The 22,174-nt window shown below is 40.3% G+C and overlaps 1 protein-coding gene across 11 annotated transcripts in view; it reads right to left on the bottom strand.

The window, feature by feature from the left end:
* The window catches only part of BICD1 (BICD cargo adaptor 1), a 164,693-nt gene that overhangs the window by 43,463 nt on the left and 99,056 nt on the right, over positions 1–22,174 (bottom strand). For 6 of the 11 annotated variants that reach the window (XM_072923518.1, XM_072923519.1, XM_072923520.1 and 3 more), the window contains exons 3-4: positions 5,911–6,063; positions 2,291–2,761 (exon numbers count right to left, since the gene is read on the bottom strand). In XM_072923518.1, coding sequence (XP_072779619.1) covers positions 2,291–2,761; positions 5,911–6,063 — 624 coding nt within the window. The remainder of the gene's footprint in view (positions 1–2,290; positions 2,762–5,910; positions 6,064–22,174) is intronic. The other 5 variants (XM_030263275.4, XM_030263276.4, XM_030263279.4 and 2 more) reach the window with 1 other exon arrangement.

The raw sequence follows: 22,174 nt of genomic DNA, 5'->3' as shown, positions 1-22,174 counted from the left end.
AGCGACTGTGAGAAGGCTGCTTCTTTGTTTAAGGGAATATAAATTTTTAACTCAGAGAAGATAAATTTAATTACAATATCGTTCAAGTAGAAGTTTGCTAACTCATCGTGCTCAGTATTTAATTTAATAAAATCAAGAAAAAGCATACTCAAAGCAACTCTTTCTTTTTTCATTTCTAAGCAACTTTCACTCAAAATTTATACTGCATATATTTAATTGTAAATTATGGTTTAAAGCACAGTGTATTTTGAAATGTGAACATTTCAAAGCATTTCTTTTGAAACTGTTTTAAAAATTGTAACATTTTATTTCTGAATCAAATTAGAAGCTGCATATAATGTATATGTTCACATATAATATATATACATGTAGATGTTGTATATGTTCTTCCAGGTGCATATATTAACAATATGCACTCTGTGTATTCTTTAAAACTGGAAAAGCTTAACAGAATTTGTCATGCAAATAAAATTCTGTATTTCACTTAAATGATGTATACTTTGTGTCAAAGTTATTGGTGCAAAGCACTAGATGTCATTCATGTTCACCATGTCACAGCTCAGATCAAAACATCCCACAGTGAATTTGGCAATAAAACAATTAACTCTTCAGCAAACAGGATGGACCACAGAGGGGTTTGTTGTTCTCTAGCAAGCACTGAAAGCTGGTTTTGCTCTACTTCACTCCCAAACAACTTTCACATTTCAAGCAGTAAAGGGCTCATATTTCCTCTCTTTAGAAGAGGTGCATTTCAGAAGCCTGAAGCTGGAAGACGCTGGGTGTTTCCTTGACGGTGCCAAAACCTTTCAAGCTGCTGTGGCAGACAAGATGCTCAACAGCTTGGGCAGCCAAACCCTTTCTCTGCGTAACACCGCACCCCTTCTGAGACGATGGCAACACTGGGGCTGGCAGCTCGAGTTTTCCTCTGGCTGGCATCCCGGGCTCCTGTTCTGGCTGGGCACGGATGAACAGGGAACAAGCGCTGGCTGTCCCGGCCCGAGGCACCCCTGCCGCCGCGCATCCGCCAGTGGGACAAGGGCGCCCTGTGACAGCCCACACGCCACATGCTCCCAGTGCACGCTGCTAAGAGGGGCACTGCCCTCCTTTTGTTCTCTCCTGACCGCCTGCCAAACCTTGCTCCAGCTGAATTTAACACCAAAAACTCCCTCTGACTTGCAAGGGACCATCAGCAAATCTGCAGACGCAGGTATTTGAATGAGGTTTTTTTTTTCCAGATTGTTGGAACTCAAAATGTCCCTCCGACATTTTTAGAGGTTCCAGGCCTTGGTCAGAAGCATTTTAGACCCTGGCAAGCAGCTGGAAACAGCTGTGATTTTGAGTTTGAGCCATGGAATGAGTTACCAACTTTGAAGGTGGAACAAGCGGTCACAAAGGGTTAGATAGTATAGTAGAAGTAGCTACAAAATAGAGGGGAAATTTTTTTTGTATTGTACAGGGGGGTTTTGACACCTGTACAGGGGGGTTTTTACTTTGTACAGGGGGGTCAGAAGTTCTAAGATGGAGGAAAGTAGGCCTGATCCTGTTCTTCCCCCTTCTTCTTTGCCTCCATGTTCTTGGTGATGCTGGCACTTATGGATTGGTTTAGAGTAGAAAAGCACCTTGTAACATAGGTAGTAGGTATTGGGGAAAAACTAAACATGGAACACGTAATATATCATATAAAAGATAGCAGCAGCCCTGGGCAGGGAGAGAGAAGAAGACACCAGGCAGAGAGGGTGTCAGGAGTGTGTGTGTCTCTGCCTGGGCCACTGACCAAAGCAGCTGCAGCGGGTGAAGACAATCTTTTAGATAGCTAGCAATAAACTGCCTTGAGACCGAACAACAAGAGGCTGTGGAGTTTTTCTTCGGAAGCACGGGTTGGAGGAGAGACTTTACCACCACACAAGACCCCTGAACCAATCCCAGGGTTCTTACACCAATAGCTTTAGTCATATTGAAGAATACCTTTTTTCATTTGCAATTTCAGGGACATTTACCACTATGAAAGCAGGAAAAAAAGGAATCAACCTTCTGTAACCCCAGCATCTACGTCCCTTTCTCCCCTTTGCCCTAAATATCTGCTCAGATCACACTGACTTTTGTGCAGGCATGTACTCTGTTTATTAGGGATATTTCTGGCAAAACCTGGATATGACAAAACACCAAAGCAGAAGTCTGGAAAATAGACACATGTGGTCAAGAACACCACCAGGAACAATCACTGGCAAAACTGGCACAAGAGTTCATGGGATGTATCTAAACACTCCAGGACATTAATTTCAGCCCTTACCTGCATGAGCTGCTGCTTCAGTTTCTGTATCTCTGATATGTTGAGCTCACTGAAGAGGTCAGAGACGGGGTGCAGAGATTCTCCTTTCCTACTCGTGGGGGTTCTGTAGTCACCGTTGAGTTTCACAAGAGGCCCATGGATGTGTCCGTTCATTTTGTCATCATTGTTGGGCTCACCCCCATCCTCTGAAAACTTCAACCCATCTACTGATATATTAATATGGTTATTATACATACTATCATTGAGGTTGATATACTGGGACAATTCCTTTCTCAGATTGTTCTTTTGCTCTCTTTCATTTTTTAAAGTTTCCAGAGCTTCCTCCAGCTGATGCTCGGCAATCTCCTTCAGCCGGATGGCATCTTCTAGCTGGCTATTAAGCAACACTGTCTCCTCCTCAAATCGTTTAATCTCATGCTTTAAGCCTTCGTATTCAACCTGAATTAGACAAGACAAAGAACATTCATCATACTAAAACTTGAGTTGTGGAAACCTGCCATTTATCAGCCCTGTTGAGATAGGTGTTAGAGAAACTATGGTTTGGGACACCAGACATTGCCTGTTGCTGCAAAGAACTGACTGAGCAAAAAGTGCAAGTGCAGCTCTCTCTGTTAAATACTCCAGTGCTGGCTTTTTCAGCATGTGAGACTCAAGACATAGAAAACCCCTTCTGAATAACTTATGATAAGCAATGAAATTTCATGGGAAGAAGGCTGTTTATTAGCAGATGACATGGTAATAGCAGATTTACTATAAATCACCATAAGCAATGTTGCTATATCATTGTATTCATAGATCTTAGGTTAACATAGCCTGATATATGATTTGCAAATATTCTGAAGATGACCCCATATCCCAATTCCTACAGAATGTAAAGTCACATGGGCACAGATACTCTCAAGTATCTTGGTAGTTCCCAAAAATATGGATGGAAGGTACAAAACCAGTCGATGAGCCTCAGCTCTCTTCTCTGTACTTTACAAGGCTCTCCATTACCCCAGAGGCAGTTAATTTTAAAAATTAAAGAGGAATCTATTTGTATAGTCAGTTTAAACTCCAAGGTGCCCCAAAATTGCTAGAGATTTTTAAACTACCAGAAGAATGCAGCAAAGAGCTCATTCAGCCCCCCAGAGCCCCTGGACTTTGTGTAGGGCTGTCCCTATGGAGCACACAGGAACCTGTAGCTCCAGCCACAGTGCCTGGAATGTGTCCCAGTGACACCCTTGGCAGCACTGGAGGGCCCACTGCTCTGTCCTTCTCAGAGGGCAGCTCCCTGCCCCACACCAAGGTGAGGTATTTTATCAAGGTGTTTATGGGCATTGTGAGCTGTGCTAAACAGCAGCTGCTTCTCTGTCCTTTAGAGGCAGCTCTCTTGTTCAGTCCTCTGCATTTCACCCCACAAGAAACAAAGCCTGGAAAAACCCAGCCTAGCTCAAAACCAGTTGATCAACAGTACCTAGACAGTGCAGGAGATCCCCACTGCAGAATGCTTCCCCTTTGCTGTCCTGCTTCATCTTCCTTTTCACTGTTGGAAAACACCACAGCAATGAAAAGGAAGAGCTTTGTTTTTCAAGGTCCATGTCCACATTTGACTAGCACTCCTGGTAAAAATCATGACAATTTGGTTTTTTAAAAATTTAATTCCAGTCATGTTACACACCTGCATCTTAACTTCAAAATGAAAAAAAAAAAAAAAAAAAAAAGTCTCATTATCAGGTGAAATAATTAAATAGCTTGGTGAAAGAGGGAAAAAAAATAATGAATTTTCATGTTTCCTTAAAAAGACACAATGTTTTGCAGTTGATGCTTTTATAATCCAAACACATTAATATCTGCAATCTTAATGCATTGTATAGATTTTTTTTATATTTGACATATATCGATTTTCAATCAAACTAAAATAAGGTTCTGGCAAAAATAAAAATATTCACCATTCCTGTTGAAGTAGAATATTTATCAACCTGTCAAAAGTCTTCACTCATAAACCTTTGGAAAGGCAAACTTAAAAACCAAAGCACTAATCTTCAAACCCAGAAACTGGAAAGATACCAAACAACAAAGAAAGTCACAAAGTCATATTGGGACATATGGGGACACACAGGGGACACTCTTTCAACAGAAAAGGAAAATCCATGACAGTTTCAAATCTACATTTGGCAATTTAATATCTTTCCTTACTGGAGAAACAGGTCCATCTGGAAAAATTGTGAAATGCAATCAAGTAGCTACATTTATAACTTAAGGACATGAAAAAAAAAAAAAAAACAAACCCAACAAAACAACCAATACTTTTTCAATTTTCAATACATATAAAAGCTAGAGGTCTATATTTCTATGGTTACCTTCTCATAGACTCTTACTTTAAAAGGCTACAAAAAAACCCAACATGTAGATATCAACATTTTAGCACCAAGATTTATAGCACATGTTTTTGTAAATTAAACCATTAAAGTATTATATGCTCTTAAAATTTTAACTTGGAGATTAAAGTAATTTTAGGAATCACAAGTGCATGGATCTGTGATGCAAAATGACTGATTTTTAAAGCCCTTCAATATGTGGCAATGCTTTTTCTTTCTACAGACTATTGGCATTCAGTTTCAGTTAGAATGAAATATTATGACAAATATAAACACTTGCAAACAGATTTCATTTTAAGGGAAAACTAGGACAGTCCATAAAGGGGTCATTTACTTTCTGAAAATGTGACAATATCTCCTATGAGGTTGATGAGAAAAAAAATCCATGCCTCAAAGGAGGAATTTGCTGTCTGGGTAAATAACTCTGGCAAAAAGATGATCTGCTATACATTCAATTTCAGGAGTGTGAAAGACTAGGCATCTTCCTAAATAAGGAAATTATGCGCCCATTTTTATTACCTGTGTATTCCCTGCAGCACAGCTCTGTTGTTTTAAGTGTTTCATTAGCATTGGTGCTGCAGCAGTAAGAAAAGCAGTAAAAGAGAGCTGAAATAGCACTGCTTATTCCTGTAGGAATAAGGCAGCTTTGTTCCCAGGCTGCCACCAGAAACTGTGACAGGGCTGGCTCTTCCACAGAAACCCCAAGAGCACCAGGCAATAGGTTAGGACACAACCAGGGGCTGCAGTGCAGAGCTGTGACCCTCTGAGGGCAGGTGAGGAGAGAGTGTTATGAATGTTACTATGGTCTAGACAGCATCTAAAAGGCATGAAGTGTTATACCATCCAACCTGGATATTTAAATTTTCATCACCACAAGTTAACTCTTCTGACAGGAAACCAAACCTCTTTTGTTCACTTTAAAGGACAGCTGGCTGCTGGGCATCGAATTCCTGAGGAATAGGAAAAGCATGAAGCAGAAATATGCCACTCTTTTTAAATAATTCCTCTGTGATTCCATAGTTCTGCAATGAAATATTCCACCACAATTTTTCAAAACTCAGGTAAGAGCCTCCCCATATTTCAAAAATGGCCAGCAATACTATTTTAGAATAAGCGATCAGCAGAAACCCAACTGGGGGAAAAAAACCCTCCAAACATACAAAGAAACTTCTATCAAACTGCCCTGCGGGATCACATTTTGGAAATTGGAGAAAATAGTGACAATTTACAGTTCAGTGCCTTGAATCTTTTGAGGCTTACTTGATTCTGCTTCAGTGTGGACACCAGTTTCTGTAAAGTGATGTTTTCCTCTTCCAGCTCAGTGTAGTCCTGCAGCAGTCTCGCCTCTCGAAACTTGTACTCTCGAATCTCATCTTTCATTCGTATCCTCTGCAGTTCCACCATTTCGTTATTCTGACAGGAGATAACACAAGTACATTACAATTCACACACAGCCACTTCAATGCTGAACACTGCCTTCAGAAAAAGCCAAACAGAAATTAATCCTGAAATAGAAATGTGCACCATCGAAACACCATCACTATTAATTTGAGGGCAAGCAATCATTTCAGGTGGGTTCTGGCAATGCAGAAATGAGAATATCTGATAGTGAAGCTTGATTAAAACAGTTTCAAGTTTTGAGACTTATTGAAATGGAAAGCCTGGAAAGTCTGTACCATATCTCACTAGTTTCATTGCTCTACAAAAGAGCAGGATTTAAATAAAATTACCACCTGTTTTCCACTGCAGGATGCATTTTACATTCATGCAGAAAAGCAGTGAGCACTGACATCTGTTCTCCAGAGACATCTGCTAGGGAGCAAGGTGCACTCACATTTGCATCTGCAGGCACTAAAGAGGCTCACAGGCAGGCACAGGGTGGGAAGCACTTGTTAAAGCCTGACAAATGCCTGGCTGTGCTGAGCAGGAGCACTCCCAGCACTCCGGGAACACACAAGGTCACCATTTTATTTTTCCCATTAGCACATACAGTGCCCAGCCAGCCTTGTGAGAGAGAACATGGGGGATCAGTTTCACTAAAAATCAATTCCATCAGATTCCAGTTCTGACTGAGTTTGACATTAAGGATGAGGTTATTCTGGAAAGACTCTGCTGGCATAACCACGATGTAAAAGGCACTACAGGAAGGTGGCGTTAACATACAGCTGGAAGAGAACAGAGAGCAATACAGCTGGTTGGGAGGAACAACCTCCTGCCCTGCTTTGAAGAAAAGCCTGCATTTGTCTGATTAAGAGAAATGGGCATGGTCAATCACATCTCCTTTCCTGCAGGAGGATCCTGAGCATTGCCACAGCAGCTGGTGGAAAGACCTTACTGATGGGCCAGAGCCCTCTCACTGCAGGGATGCCAAAAACAGCACATCTGGGAAGCAATAATGAGTTTCTGTAAAAGATTCCTGTGTGGAGTGGGGGCCTGATAGATACCTGAAAAAAAGACAAAATATTTAAGCAGAAATTGTAGTCAGGGAGCTCTAATCAATCAATCTGCACCACTCACTCTATGGTACATGAAGGATAAAACCCCACATTCTGAATTAAGGATAAACAGAACTTCACTTAGCATCTTGGTTAAATAAGTACAAACCCCTGGAAAAAAACTTCACAAAGCATGAAGCAAATAATTTTGATGCAAGACTTGACAAAAGAGTTTTTAAAAAGGAAAAATTTTTGTTAGAGAAAACTAAAAACCATCACCCTCCTCCTAGAAGATGATTAAGAAGTAAAGAAACTACCTGATTTCTGAACTGAAAACAACTGAAAAGATTCCCAGCAGAAGAGAGCATTAGAAAAATATAAATATTCCTTCATCCATCACTGCCTAATAAACCACTGAACAAATTGTAAGAGCAACACATGATTTCAAACAGTGAAAGCATTTTATACCCCCAGGCTGCCTTTATACCTTTTCTTTATGCCAGCACAGTCCCATTCCCAGCTATGGCGGGTGTGGGGGTGTGTGCCACCCTGAGCCAGTATGGAGACACCACCAAATGCTCAACTTCACCGTATCAGGGGTAAATTAAGCTCCTCTGCTACTCTCCCAGTGTTTGAGGATGATCCCAGCCCAGGGAATGAGCTGGCTGGCATCCATCTCACACTGCTAGGAACCCTGGAGAGGGAGCATCCCAACAGGATCCCAGAAGAGCTCAGTGAGCCATTCCCAGCGGCGCTGCCTACCCCTCACTGGGGTGAGACCACCAGGAGCAGCAGCCAGGACATATCTGCTCATGATCCAAACTGCCTCTGCCATCAGCACTGCTGAGGGAAAGGAAGGCCTCCCCAAAAAGCCAGGCTGGACGGGGCCTTGAGCACCCTGCTCTAGTAGAAGGTGTCTTCGTTCATGGTGGGGGGGTTGGAACTATGCAATCTTTAAGGTCCTTTTTAACACAATCCACTTTCTGACTCTGTGATTCTAAAAGGGAAGAATAAAAAAACATAGCCAGAAATGGAGGACATGAACAAGGAATTTTTACAGAATCCCAATATAGTAGTTCCCTGATAGACTACAACGCAGGGTAGCTTGAAAAAGCCTTGAAAATTAATTCTGTAAGATACAAGTACTCCTTTGTCTCTCCTGCCCTTGCAAACTGCAACAGAAAACATGAGCTATCACCCTGCTGGAGTGCACCACCATTTCTTTAAAAGAGATACCAAATTTCTTCACCATTTATAACTGCTGCTTCCTAAATAATCTTGGAGATATAAACAGAACGATCTATCATTCTCTTATACACAGAGAAACTCTTTCTGCAGTGCAGAGTCTATTTGTCCATGGCATTTCATCACAGAAGAAACAGCAGGAAAAAGGAAGACTCGCCTGTTGGAGCATCCCATGTGCCATGTTCTGCCCAAACACTGCCTGCCACACTTCCCATGGCCAGGGCCAAGGCCTCTACTGGAAGCAGTCCCTCTGCTCTGACACAGGGGAAAAACCAACTCAGCACATTACAGAACAGGGCAGCACCTTTGCAAAGCAATATAAAAGGCGTGTTTTGTCACTGGAAACACCCAGGAGCAATTCTCCATGCTTCAGCTCTCCCTTCCTACTTGCAAACATCTGCATTATGCTGGCAAACACCCAGCTGCAAAGCACTCCAGTGCTCTCTATGCTTGCCAGGAAAGGCAGTGATTCCTCTCCAGAGGTCCAACACCCAGCGTTTCTGAGGTTTATGAGTGAGTAGCCACAGGACATGTAGAGGGCCATTCTGATTTCCTTTATGTAAGACCTCTTTGTATTTTCTAGAAATAAACTAGTCCTGAACCTATTTTAAAAAAAAATCATTCTGAGTTTATTCTCTTTTACTGTTGATAAGAAGGATATATTCATTTTCATCAAATGCTTTGATTAAATATATTAGCTTCTCACAATCCCCTTGTTATTTTGAACAACTTAAAATACGCCTTTATTAAGCAAAACATCTGCAGTTATAGAGGAGAGATCTTGTTGTACTGATGCAAGAAGAAGTAAATTTTTTATTTGGTGGACATATATGAAAAGAATATCAGAGGATTTAAAAACACAAGGCAAAAGGATTTTGCCATCAGGGCTGTTATCTACATGAGCCACTAGAGGACAATGTAACCCAAATTATTAGCCAAGTAATTCATAATTAAACTCTGCTACTCATCAAGCACTGAACTTGCAGGACAAAGCAATTGAGCCAGATGCTTTTACTAGGGCACTGCCTCAGGACTTTTCACATTCCCAGAGAGAATCCCCTTATGAACTATGTACTGGGTCTGCAAAAGCCAAATTAATCCAAGAGGTGGAGCTGATGACACACGAGCAAAGTTTTAATGGCTGAAAATTATTTTCAATCCCAGTCACCAGCTGAACACGGTGCAACAGCTTTAATGGATTGGTGCCAAAGAAGAAGGAAAAGGCCTCTCAGTGAAACTATAGAAAACAAGAGAGTCCTTGTCAGCAATGCATCTCATTATACATGAGCACTAATTGTGGAAGATGTCAGCCTCACACCATCTCTAATGAACATACACATCACAGAGCAGACCATGGCAATGAAAATCAAAAGGCTCAGTCTGTTCAAGTCACCTATTTACTGGTACTTAGATATATTTTCAGTATTGCAATAAATAAAAAGTGAAAGACACCTCTAGGTTTTGCAGAGGCAAGGACCACGTCCGTATACTACCAGCCATCAATCCTAACAGGTCTCCGAGTATCAGTGGAATATTAAATAAAAGTTTGTACTTCTTAGCAAATTAAACATAATATATGCTCAGAGAATATTAAATAACAGAAGTTTGTCATTCTTAGTAAATTAAATGTACTATATATTCTTATATTGTTCATTTTTGATTCAGCCTAGATTTTCAAAATGTTTTATTTTATATGCCACATACAGAGCACGTTGTATTGATCATGTGTGGATACATTGCAATACATTGCGTAATATCAAATAATTGCAAGTGAGAAGCTACTTTAAAATGAAGGAATGGAAATGGCTAACATTGAATACCATGAAAAAAATAACCACTTTCATGTCAGAGCACTCCCAGGTGCTGCCCTAGGAAGCCACTTGTTGTGGTCCTGTGGCCTATCAATCCACCTAAAAAAACCAAACTGCCAAGGAAGGGACCCCTAAAGCTGAGTACTCTCATCTCCAAGAAAGTGAATTCCAATGGCTTCTGGTTTCCTGAACTGTGAAAAAACAGACTGAATTTCTTGGAAAAGGGGCAGCCTTTTTTTTTCTTTTGTTTTTTGAAGCCTTTTTTAAAAATGAATGCATTCCTATTAACTATTTCGGTCCCCCCTAAGCTGGAGCACATAAAAGATTTTTCTTGTCTACTGTTTTTGATATCCCCCCCAAAAATTGTGGAACTAATGTTTGGGCTCTTTCCACCCACTCTGTTCAAACAAATGTTCATTAAGAGATTTCAGGTCCTTACTGCAGTAAAACACACTATTTTTCACACTGAAAAGCAGCCTTATAAATCATCAATTAATTTTATGCCCTGAACTACCCAGATTAAATCCCTACTTAGATGTTGGAACATGCAAGCCACAGCATGATACTGTACATATCTTTTTAATTTTCATAACTCACAAGAGAGCAAGAGAACAATGGTATATGGTATACACCAAAATTGTACACTTCCAATTTAATGGTATTGTTTTCTAGCTGATGCAGGATAAAACCCCATTTGATCTGATGACAGTTTTATTGCACTAGTAGTAAACTGAATATAAGAGAAAGTTTATGCTCAGCCTAATATCCATGATCTTATGTGTCTGTTGACAAGTCTCACTGTAAATTTGTGTGCCATGTTTACTTTATTCTGCAGAGGAAAATAAAATATGTATTTTTTATGAAGAACAGTAATAGTGATAGAAAATTCAATTTAACAGGGGTTGAGAGAAGAGAGAATGAAAGTGGCAATTGAAGAGTAAAAATATTCTCTTTTTTTGTCATCAAGTGTTTTAAGTCCCCAGAGTCCTCAACACTAGCCTTGAAGTTTCCTTCCCTCATATACAAGAATACTCAATTTCAACTGAAAGAATAGCATTTTCCATGCTTCCAGATATATTTAAAAACATTAAGGGATTTTGTGGATGACCTAAAGTGACCTAATCTGACCCTTTTGCAGAATTTGCACCCCAATCCTCCCAATTCATACATGCAGATGTCCAGCTAAGCAGGGCTGGACAATCTCTTACAGAACTAACTTTGCTATTTCAATACATGGATATCTTTACATTCCAAAATAAATCCTTTCAAAGACATCTTCACATCTGTCAGAAGTCTGCATACTCCTTTTTAACCTGAAATTTTCCAGTCTCATCCTTCAAAAAGCTTCATTCAGGTGGCTTTGTTAGACTTCATGATACTGCTCTAAGCAGCTGTATTGGCATCCTACTTTAAGAACACAAATTCAGCTCCTATTGTCCAAACCCAGAAATCACTAACTTTTGAAATTATGTAAAATTCTGACATTCCTTGGCTTTAGATATATCACTCACTGTCTGAAAGCCAGGAAACAAAAAATGCTATTGTGCACAAGATATTTTTGAAAATGTATCTGTGGCATAGAATAAGTACTTACAATCTTTCCCTTCTGTGCATATTCTTACAGAATGACAGCACTATCAAAGGGAAGGATGAAAAAAAGCCATATATTTGTTGGCTATAGCATACAGATTAGAAGGCAGATTATGATAATGTATTTTTCAAGTTCCTTCACCAGCAACAGATCTCAAATAAAGCATTTACAATACATCTAATAATTTAATAATCTGAAATGCTCAGTGCATTTAATTGGAATAGCTAGATCTAAAGAAGTAGGGTGAGTTTGTATCAAGGGCAATTAAATGGCCCATTTATGTACTAATCACAGGGTTTGAAACCCATCATATTTGACATTGTAAATCCTGCCCCATATAAATCCCTACAAAGTAGCTATTTTATTGACTTTCATGTATAATTATATATAAAAAGCTAGAACTAAGCAATGCTCTGGTGGTTCAGGTATTAAATTTTCCTGCTCAATATCATGGCCACATAATATTATGAGGATTTCTTTATAAGACTGAATAAACCACAAATCTCTAATCATACATATTATCTGAAAAATAATGATTTGATTTGACTGCATTTATAGCAATTAACACATTACTATTAGTGCATTAATTATACATAAATCATCGCTTACTGTATTAATTATACTTATTTACAATTAATATTAGCACTCTGTAACAAACACTACTATAATATTCTTCATTCCTTCAAAGAATGAGAAACTTCACCAAATTAAACTTTATTAAAAGAGTGTGAGAGAAAATTCAGACTCCAGGGTTATAGCACTGTTCAGTTAATACGATTTTTCTACATATCTGTGGAATGGCTTCATGCATGAACATATGATCACTGCAAAGAGCAAAATCTCAATTGGCTGCAACAAATTTTGCCACGAGGAGGACATTGTGGATGCTATGTGAGCACCCAGACAGGCCTTCCTGCAATTCCCACCTGATGTACTCGTCTTAGGGTAGACCACATTGCCTGTCATGAATGGCAAGGGAGAGAGGGTGCTGGAGGAGGGAGGATGCACATGAAGACCAAAGATCTGAAAAGATCGTGTTCCATCACCATCACATCAAGCCCTGCCAAGGCCACTGCTAAACCACGAAGTACAATGTTCACAGAGCTTTTCATTACCCCCAGCATTTGTGACTCAACCCCTTCCCTAAGCAGCATGTTCCAGTGCTTGACAACCCTTTTGGTGAAGAAATTTTTTCCTAATATCTAATCTAAACTGGTGCAACTTGCGGCCATTTCTTCTTATCCTATCAATCTTCAGTTGGGAGACGAGCCTGACCCCCACCAGGCTACAACCTCCTTTCAGGTAGTTCTGGAGAGCAATGAGGTTTCCCCTGAGCCTCCTTTTCTTTAGGTGTGCACTCTCTGAAGCAGGGGTTGTTGCCCACTCCACATCCCCCTACAGCAGGATGAGTAGTAGTATAAAAATACCAAACCTAAATTGTTCTTGACAGATTTGTTAAAGAAAAAAAAAAAAGAAGGGGTGGAACTGGGGCATTTTGGACTGAATGGATTTTTTTTTTTCCCCAGTTATAACCTTTCCTATTATGTTGTCACTTTCTATATACAATTTAAGAAGCCAACAGCAGTGATTCTACATGACAATGCCTTAAGGCAGAGTTTTAGATGGAGAAGCTGCACAGGCCTTTTCAAGCTCATCAAGAGGCCAAGAGCTGGTTTTAAAGCCTAACTGATCACTTAGGAGACGCATCTGCCAGTTACATGTATCTCTGAGAGGCCATCTGTCAGGTCCAAAATGCCAAATTTCCTTCCTGACCCAAAAGGGGCACTGGCTAAGCAACAAAGGAGAAGTTGTGCTAACAGGGTGTGGGGCTGTGATCAGTTTAAGCTCATCAGTCCCACAGCTTCTGTTCCCAGGTCCTGACCCTCCCTTGGGCCAGTGCTACCTTCCACATCACCAGCCAGATCAAGGCTTTCTCCAGAAAACAAATATAGATAGCTTTAATGGTGCTTATACTCCCTGATTTTGCTGACAGGCTGGATACACTGGCACTGGTGCTAGCAGGAGGTAGGGAATAGGAAAACCTGTCATTTCTAATTTGGGTATGCTTGCTGCTCAGCAACAACTGTATGACCTGTTCCAAGTTCCAGAGGTGGAAACCCAGCCCTATTGATATAAATTATAAAATTAAATATAGCCTTCAGCAGGACAAAGATGTCACTGTATGCACTGAAACATTGAGGAGCCAGTAAAGTGAATGCCTGAAGGTGGAAAGGAAGAAAGAGAAAAAACACCAAAACACCCAAATAAGAGGGGTGAGGTCTACTATTTTAGGCTTCATTATGCTTGGCTGGTATGGAAAAATACATCCCTGCTCATTGGCTCCTTGCTTTCACATTGCTTTCTTCTGTCCTTCCCTAACTTTTGCTGTCAGGATGGTGTCAAAGCTCCTGTGATAATCTGTCTCCAAGTGTGAGAAACAAGGCTCACTCTTTAAAATTTTTAAAAGCTTAATAAGGGATAAAAGAGACAATAAACAGCACACTGGGTGCTTGGCAACTGCCAGAGGTACATGATTTAGCTTAAAACAATTTTCTTATACATTTTTTCATTATATTGGTTTAATGCATATTCATGCAGATTATACATATTCAAACATTCTTTTGAGTTTATATGTTTTGGGAATTCTTTTGCTTGGTTCAACCTTTGACTTGTCTTCTTAAAGTACATGCCATACTGTAGATGAAATTTATATATTTTATTTCTTCATGAGGTCCTGTTCTGTGGTTTGACAGTTCTTGATAACCAGAGGGAAAGAGGTAAATTCCTCCTTGCATTCTTTCTTTCAGTGCTTATTTTCCTGATTCTTGTCAATGTTATCATACAGATGAGATACTCTTAAAGTACATTAAATCAATATTATCTAATTTATTCTTACCACAGTCAGTTAGTTACACAAAAAAAGCATTAGCTACTTTTGCGAAAGTTAACATTACAGTGCACAACACATTGTCTCTATTTTAGTATCTAGTAAAGCTGACTAATTATACGATATTAAAGCAGCTAAAAGTGCATACAAACTGTACTATATCAAAACTATTGTGATTAATAATAATTTGCAAAAGCCAATACGCAATAGTGAAGGCCAACAACTCCATAGTTATTCATAACACAGGCATGCTGGACAGTGGCTCCACCATCCCACGTTTCAGGCACAGAGCTATGCTGCTTGTAAGCTTTCTGTGACATTCACATTCTCTGGACAGAAAGACATAATTCTCTCTCTCGGGAGAAGCACAGAGAGAAGAAAAGAAAACAATCTTTATCTCTGCTCCTTTGTTTTCCCCATGTGGAATGTGGTATGGGGATTGTGTACCTGAAGTGATTGCTGGATTGGATTCTGGTGAAGGTTGTTTGGGTTCAGTGACCAATCGGATCAGGCTGTGTCTCAGACTCTCAGCAGAGAGCCACAAGTTTGTTAGTTAATTAGATAGATATGAAGTAAGTATGTAGAATAATATAGTATCTCTTTAAATTGTATATGAATGGAATATAGTATAGTTTTAATAAAGCAGATCCTGCAGCCTTCTGATCTGGAGCCAGACATCATCATTTCTTCCCATCCAGGGCTGTCACATTTTTATACTCCTCCTCAGGACTTGGAGCTATTTTAGTTACAGCTGGCTGCCAGCTCAGTCCTACCTTCCCTCTCCATTGCCCACACCAGTAATCAAGCCGTGCTGCTGAGGGATGCACGTGCCAGGTTGGGGCTCTCAGCTCAGCCTCCCCAACCTGCCCTGCCTTGAAGTACTACCCAAGCTCTGCTTTTTCCAATTTCCACACCAAGCCAATCTTGTTATTGGAAACACCAGCTAGACATTGCAATATCCATGTCTGTGAGCAAGTGCCTCTGCTCTCCCCTGCTGTGGGCAGGCTGTGCTGCAGGACGGGGTGAGAACACCGAAAGGTGAGGGAGTTGACATGCAGACCCAGGGCTGGCCAGCAGTACCAATAAATCTTGTCCCTGGGTCAGTGCAGTAAAATTAGTAGAGGGCTGAGTTCAAATTAATCAGTCATGTAACTAGTCCTGATCCTTAGCTTACTATAAAAAATGGATCGCAAAGGGGCCCCGGGGCAGCATCAAGTAGTCCATTTATCTTTCCCAGGATAAGAGCAACTACATCTATGCCATTCCTGATATCCATCTAATCTCTTGTTAAAGACTTCCAACAATCCCATCACCTTTCCCAGACACTGCTTCCTGGCTTTTGCCATAGATCTATTTTGAATGTCAAGTCTGAAGCAGAGTCTTCCACACTGAAAGACAAAAATAATATTTCTTCTCCTACCCACAGAAAGAAAGAAATAAATGCATCTTTTCCTCTCTCCAGGAGACTTCCATTTGCCCACTCTATCCATCTGCAGCCATCTCTCAGCCTCTACATCCAGAAAAGCAGTTAAGAAATGAGGATTCCAGATAGTTCCCACCACAGAGCAAACTCTTTAGATACCTTTGCATGACATGCAGGGAGATGGGCAATAAACTACACCAAAAAGTAGATATTGGAGGGGGAAAAAGAATAGGAGACCCCAAATAAATTCAATCACTGTTCCTCACACTGGAGGAGAAATACATTGAAAGAAATAAGAACTCTTTAGTACTTTCTAGAAAGTGGAGTGGAAAAGTGGGTAAAGGAGATTAAAAAAAACCTCTTCACAGGTACAAATCTATTTCAAGGGGTCATCTGCTGGCACATTCTCTATTGTGCTGCAGAAGAGCTGTGAGAGCTCAACATCAAAGGAGCTCTGAAGCCCGTCCTCATAGCAGAGCGTCCCTCAACAAAATTATTCCTGCAGATCGTCAGCTGCAGAGGTGTTTTAAAAGCTCTGTGGATCGACCCTCACCACCTCCCAATGACAATAGGCTCTTTCAAGTTCCCCTTGAAAAATATCAACACAGTATAAAGGGTTGCTACTAGAAAAGGAACAACAAGAAAGTTAAACTTCAGTAATTATTCTTCTCCAGATGGGCAGAGGCATGGCATCTTTAAACAAACACATCTGAGCCACAGAATTTAAATATAATTACATGGCCAAAGCTGTCATTATTAAGGGAGAGTACTTCCTCAAAGTCAGGAGCAATTGCAGTAATTAAAATCCATGTAACATTACCCATCTGCTGCAAAAAGCAGCACAGCATTCTGCAGCCTATTTGACCTTGTGTGCAGAGCACCCACCCACCCCCACTAATTCTTCTGTGGCATGAACAGAAACATCAATTCAGAAACAGCAGCTGATTAATATTAAAAAGATGAACATAGCTTGATGACTAATGGCTTTTTTTTTCATCAGAGGCTTAGGGTTTTTATTTTAGAGCATAGATTTGAATGACCTAGGTAGCAAATAAAGTCAAAGGTAAGTACCTCATCTGTCTATAAACCACAACTTTTAGGACCAAATTTTACACACCATTTTTACTCATTATAGCACACATGGTGATTCATGAATACAAATGCCCACATAAAAGATTTGGTCAAGTAAATTGCACTGAAGGTTACTTGAATTTACTTATGGTCAGTAAAAATACCTGTACTCAGGAAGTGTGGCTATAACACTGTAGTACTCTTCGCTGTTCAATATAAATTGGTTCGAAACCTGATCTTGGCTTTTATAATCTGCCCTTTTTTTTATTCTATTACAGACCATAAATTTCACACACTAACTTTATACATATGTATATTTATATACATCTTACAGTGAACAGTAAAAATGTTCATGCTGACAGTTTTCTATCTTTTCCTTTAAAGGCTGCACAAACAAGATTCTTGCTGCTCAGCACGCAGGAAAAATGTAATACATGCCACAAGAACACAGTGCAAGGACTGACTATTAATGCTGCAGTTTTCACACACATTATTGAAGCATGTTGCCTATGGCTGCACAGCCTTAAAATCAAATTATTCCTTCAGGAATTGAATAAACACTCAGTATCATTAACTGCCTGCAATACATCAAAATGGAAAAAAAAAAGCCATAAATTCTGTATTTGCTCGGGAAGGAAAATATCAAGCAAGTTATGGGATTGTTTAGCTATGGGTATAAAAATTATGTTTAAATCTATTTTTTTCTACTCTCTTGTGCTCCCCCTTAAAACCACTGGTTTTTTCCTGTCACCCACCATTTGCTTCCACTGGACTTTCACCCAGCTCACAATGGGTGTTAGTCTGACAGCTGAAGCCTTCTGCTAAAACAGATCAATGATATACATTAATAAGATACAGATAAAAACTAACTAGGAAAACACACAAAAAACCCCTGCAAGCAGCCCTTCAGAAATCTAAAGATAAATCCACCTAAAGAACTGATAATTTTCTATGAACACCTTGTGGCATGAGGAGGACAGTGGCAAATCTCAAATAATCTTGATGATCATTACAGCACATGTGAGCAAAGGGACTCAGCAGCTCTGGGGGCTCAGCTGCAGCAAGAAAAGGAATTAGTTTTCTTGTCCTTGCTGAAGCTGTGCTCAAGGATCTTGATAAATGAAGAACTACTTTATTTCCAGATTTATGGAAACCTAGAAAAACCATGTGAAAAGTGGAGGGGAAAACACTGAATTTCAAAGACATGTTCACCTAAGCCTCATCTGTGTCAGTATCAGTGTTTCCAAACTCTGAGCTGAGCCCTCTCCCAAGCCTTCAAGCCTGCCAGTGACAGCTGGGTGAAACAGGGGTGCCAGACTGGCCCCGCTGGTGGCCCTGGCAGGCTCAGTGGCCTGGGGAGATGAGGGCAGTGTGACAGGGTGACAGGGTGACAGCTTGCCCATCCAGCCCTCAGCCATACCCCGAGGTGCAAGGGCACCCATGGATAACAGGGAGTGCTGGACTGTAAATCTCCAGGTACTGCTCAGAAACTTCCTTGGCAGTGAAGGATTGCAGTCCAAAGTCTTAATGACTCCCTCTGCTTCCTACCCTCCCATTAGACCACTGCTGATTGACAGCTTAAGTTCCCTTTGGTTTTTTTCTAACTTATTTTTAATATAAAACACAACAAAACATTAGAGGATGGCTCCGGATTCATCAGTGTTCTTAATTTTTCTCTGAGTTCTTAAAGCTCTCAACCATGGCCTCAACATGCCATCATTACTAATGAAATTCAGTACCAGTTTCAGCAAATAACTATTGAAATGCAAGTTTTTTAGTTCTGATTCTGTCATACACTCGATGGCTTGATACAGCACAACTGAACTCAGTTATACACTAAAAAAAGTGCAGCAGAATAATCAATCTAATAAAATGACAGCCAACCTCAGGGAGGAAAAAAAACATCACCCTTGAACCAGGTCAGAATTCAGACAAGCAACAGGAATAAGACGAAATTTATGAACTCCCATTCGTTAACTGATCAATATATTCTATGTCATACCTACACAGTTGTGCACTATTGTCAGGTTTTTCATCATTGAAATACTACTACCAGTGTCTATAGAGAAAACAATCCAGGCTGCAACAATTCCTTGGGCTCTTAATTATTATACAGCATATCAATCAGAGAACTGGGTTAGCATCTTCCTGACCCTGTGTGCCTCCCTACAAATGGATGTATGGATCATGGGATACACAGCACACCTGCACCATGCTCTCTGGGCAGGGCAATGTAGGACACTGCCAAATACACAGGCAGAATGGGAAAAATTGCCCAAACAGAACTTCCAGTGTAATCACAGCTTGTGGCAGCGCATTACCCCTTGTTTAATAGTGTCTGCCTTTGTTCACATCAGAACTTCCATAACACAGGTATTTTTTCGGCAGCCTGTACAGTACCTCTTGTGAAAGACAGAAACAACAAGAAGAAATTAACCCTGCAGCCACATCTGTCTGTTCTTTTTCTTCATCCTCCCTTAGTTAATGGAGGCTCCTTAAGATCAAGTGGCCAAACTGCCCCAGTACATGAAAATAAAGTGCTACCCTCATTTTAATGTTCCAAAGTAGGGTGGCCATTGCTTTGCAGCAGTTTGGTGTCTGCTATAGGAGTGCTGTAGCTGCAGCAAGCACAGGGAAGAAAGTTGAGCTGCTCTAGGAAAAGAAGATCTCCATTACAAATCGGTGACATTGATTATGCACCTTAAGAGGTACCAAGTCAAAATCCCTGCATTTCCATAAAGTAAGGAATTCTTTCTGTGTACAGTTCAAAGCTTCAAGTTTAAGCTAAGTTTAAGGCATTTCTGGCCTCGGTCCTCAGAAAGTGGGAACCATCACTTTCCCTGTGGAGCTTCCCAGACATCATCACTAAATGGGAGGCTTTTGAAGACAGCTCTCACATAGCAACAAAAGGACAAGATATGAGCCTTTGAATCCTAAATTATTTCCCCCTACACTCTTGAGTCCCTCAGAGATCAGCTGAGATTAAGGAGCATCTAGACAGAATGCAGATGTGCTCTTGTTAATTGGCCCAGTACACTATGGTATCACAACCCCTTCTACCAGGACCATTTTTGTAAAGAAATGCAGCACAAAGCCTAAATATTTTCCTCAGTCTATCCCATTAAGGGATTGGAGCTGCTGTTCTGACTTTCATTTTCTTTTTTCTAATTCTCTCAGGGAAGTGTTTGGGTGACCCAGAGAAGTTCCAGTAAATATTTTCTAAAATCTAAACATTGTACTGAAAGCTTTTCCTACCCTGATTTGTTCTAAACTCAGTAATAAAACCACCCTAACATCACCACCAATTCAATTTTTGCTCTCACTACCATTTCTGGTCCTTTTAGACCAGTCTTCCACTCAAGACTGTCAAAATATTTTGTTCTTTTGCCCCTTCAACCCTTGCTTCTTTTCAACAGAGGCATCAGTGTGCTGAACTTGCATCAAATGCTAATTTCTCCCCAGTATCAGAAATTTGGGTTAAATAGGGGTTTAATTAAAAACATACAAATAATGTTTAATAGCTAAATTCAAAGTTGGAAGGAATTAAAGATTGCTAGTCTTGCAGGCTAATCCTTCACCAAACCTGATCAATAAAATGCATTCATATCTCAGTCCTGATAAATGTTTTAAGCTATTTATTCATTTGCTAAAATAGAAGAAAATATCATGCCCCAATAACAAAAACCAGAAACAGACCAATAGCAGCAGTCTCTGTCACTGTTGTCTGTCCCATGGGCAGAGAAACAAACGAGTCTCTAATAATTGTGAGCCTCAGAATATCTTGTGGCAATCAAATGCCTTTTTTTTTAGTATCATTTTCTCCCAATTTCTCCCTTCATTTTAAGATCATGAGTGAGAATACATATTTTTAACATATACCAGCCAGCGTGTGTTAATCAACCCACATTAAAAGCATACAATGGAAACAGTCATAACATCATATATATGACATATGATAAATATCCTGTTATATACATTATAATAGGGTTGGGTTTTTTTGCAAGGCCCTGACTGTTTGCTCCAGATGAAGGGTAATAAATCAAAACTAGTCAGAACTTGACTATTCACAAACAAATTTTATTTTTCCCTTATTATAGAACTCCAGCTAAACAGGTGTAACTGACTGTGGTAAGAGATAATCCGTGCCACAAGCTCCAGCATCATCCCTTTCTTCCAGACAGAAATCCCAAGTCTGATCCAAACCCAGGACAATCAGGGGAGGAATTCAAATAGGAAACTTTCACACACTGTTGATTTGGTGAACCTTGAAGAGGATCTTGTGTTTCTGCTAACTGCAGGACTGGAAGGGAAGGCAAAGCCTACACAGCCTAAGCCAGCCTGGGCACAGCTATTTTCCTGCACTGCCCCAGAGGTCAAGCACCAGCTCTCTGCCAGGCTCTGCACAAAGCCCAGGGGCTTCTCCCAGCCTGGCCAGTGGCTCACAGACGGGCCCAGTGTGGCAGTGCCATTTATTTCATCACCAGATCAGGGGTGCTGAGTGTGAACCACGCTGATAAGGACAGTCAAGGCTCCGGACAAAGCTCAGCACAGCTCTTTCAATACACTGAAATGCCACAGGACTTGTTTCAGACAGGAACTCCTCTTTGTTTCCCAAGGTGAAAGGGAACTGTTTTATATAAGGCAGTTGCCATTAGTATGGGCTTTCACAGGAGAACAAAAGCCAATGATGCAACTTCTGCTGCCTAGAATCTCAATTAGAAACTTGGATTTAGCATTGCTACATAGCTTTGGAAGTAAATGGGAAATTGAACAGAAGAGCTTATATAAAAGGGATTTCTTAAAGTGAAAAAAACCTTTCTTTAAAGAGAAAACCAGTTGTAATACCCTGTAATTGAATAGCAAACAAAAAAATGATGGGAGATTCTTAAAATACTCCATCAGGGAAAGTGCTGAGTGTTGCTAGTGATTTCCATGTTTAGGCACACAAAATACATGTTAAAGAGTTGCTACATGACAGAGTCTGGGTTCTCTTTTGCAATACATAACGCTGATACTAACTCTGTCAAAAGCTCTTCAATATTAGGAACACTGGAAAGAAGA

Source organism: Taeniopygia guttata, chromosome 1A (assembly GCF_048771995.1).
Source record: "Taeniopygia guttata chromosome 1A, bTaeGut7.mat, whole genome shotgun sequence".
In the NCBI taxonomy this organism is placed as follows: Eukaryota; Metazoa; Chordata; class Aves; order Passeriformes; family Estrildidae; genus Taeniopygia; species Taeniopygia guttata.
Note: the sequence above shows the minus strand (reverse complement) of the source record. Positions and strands in the feature narration are given on the sequence as shown.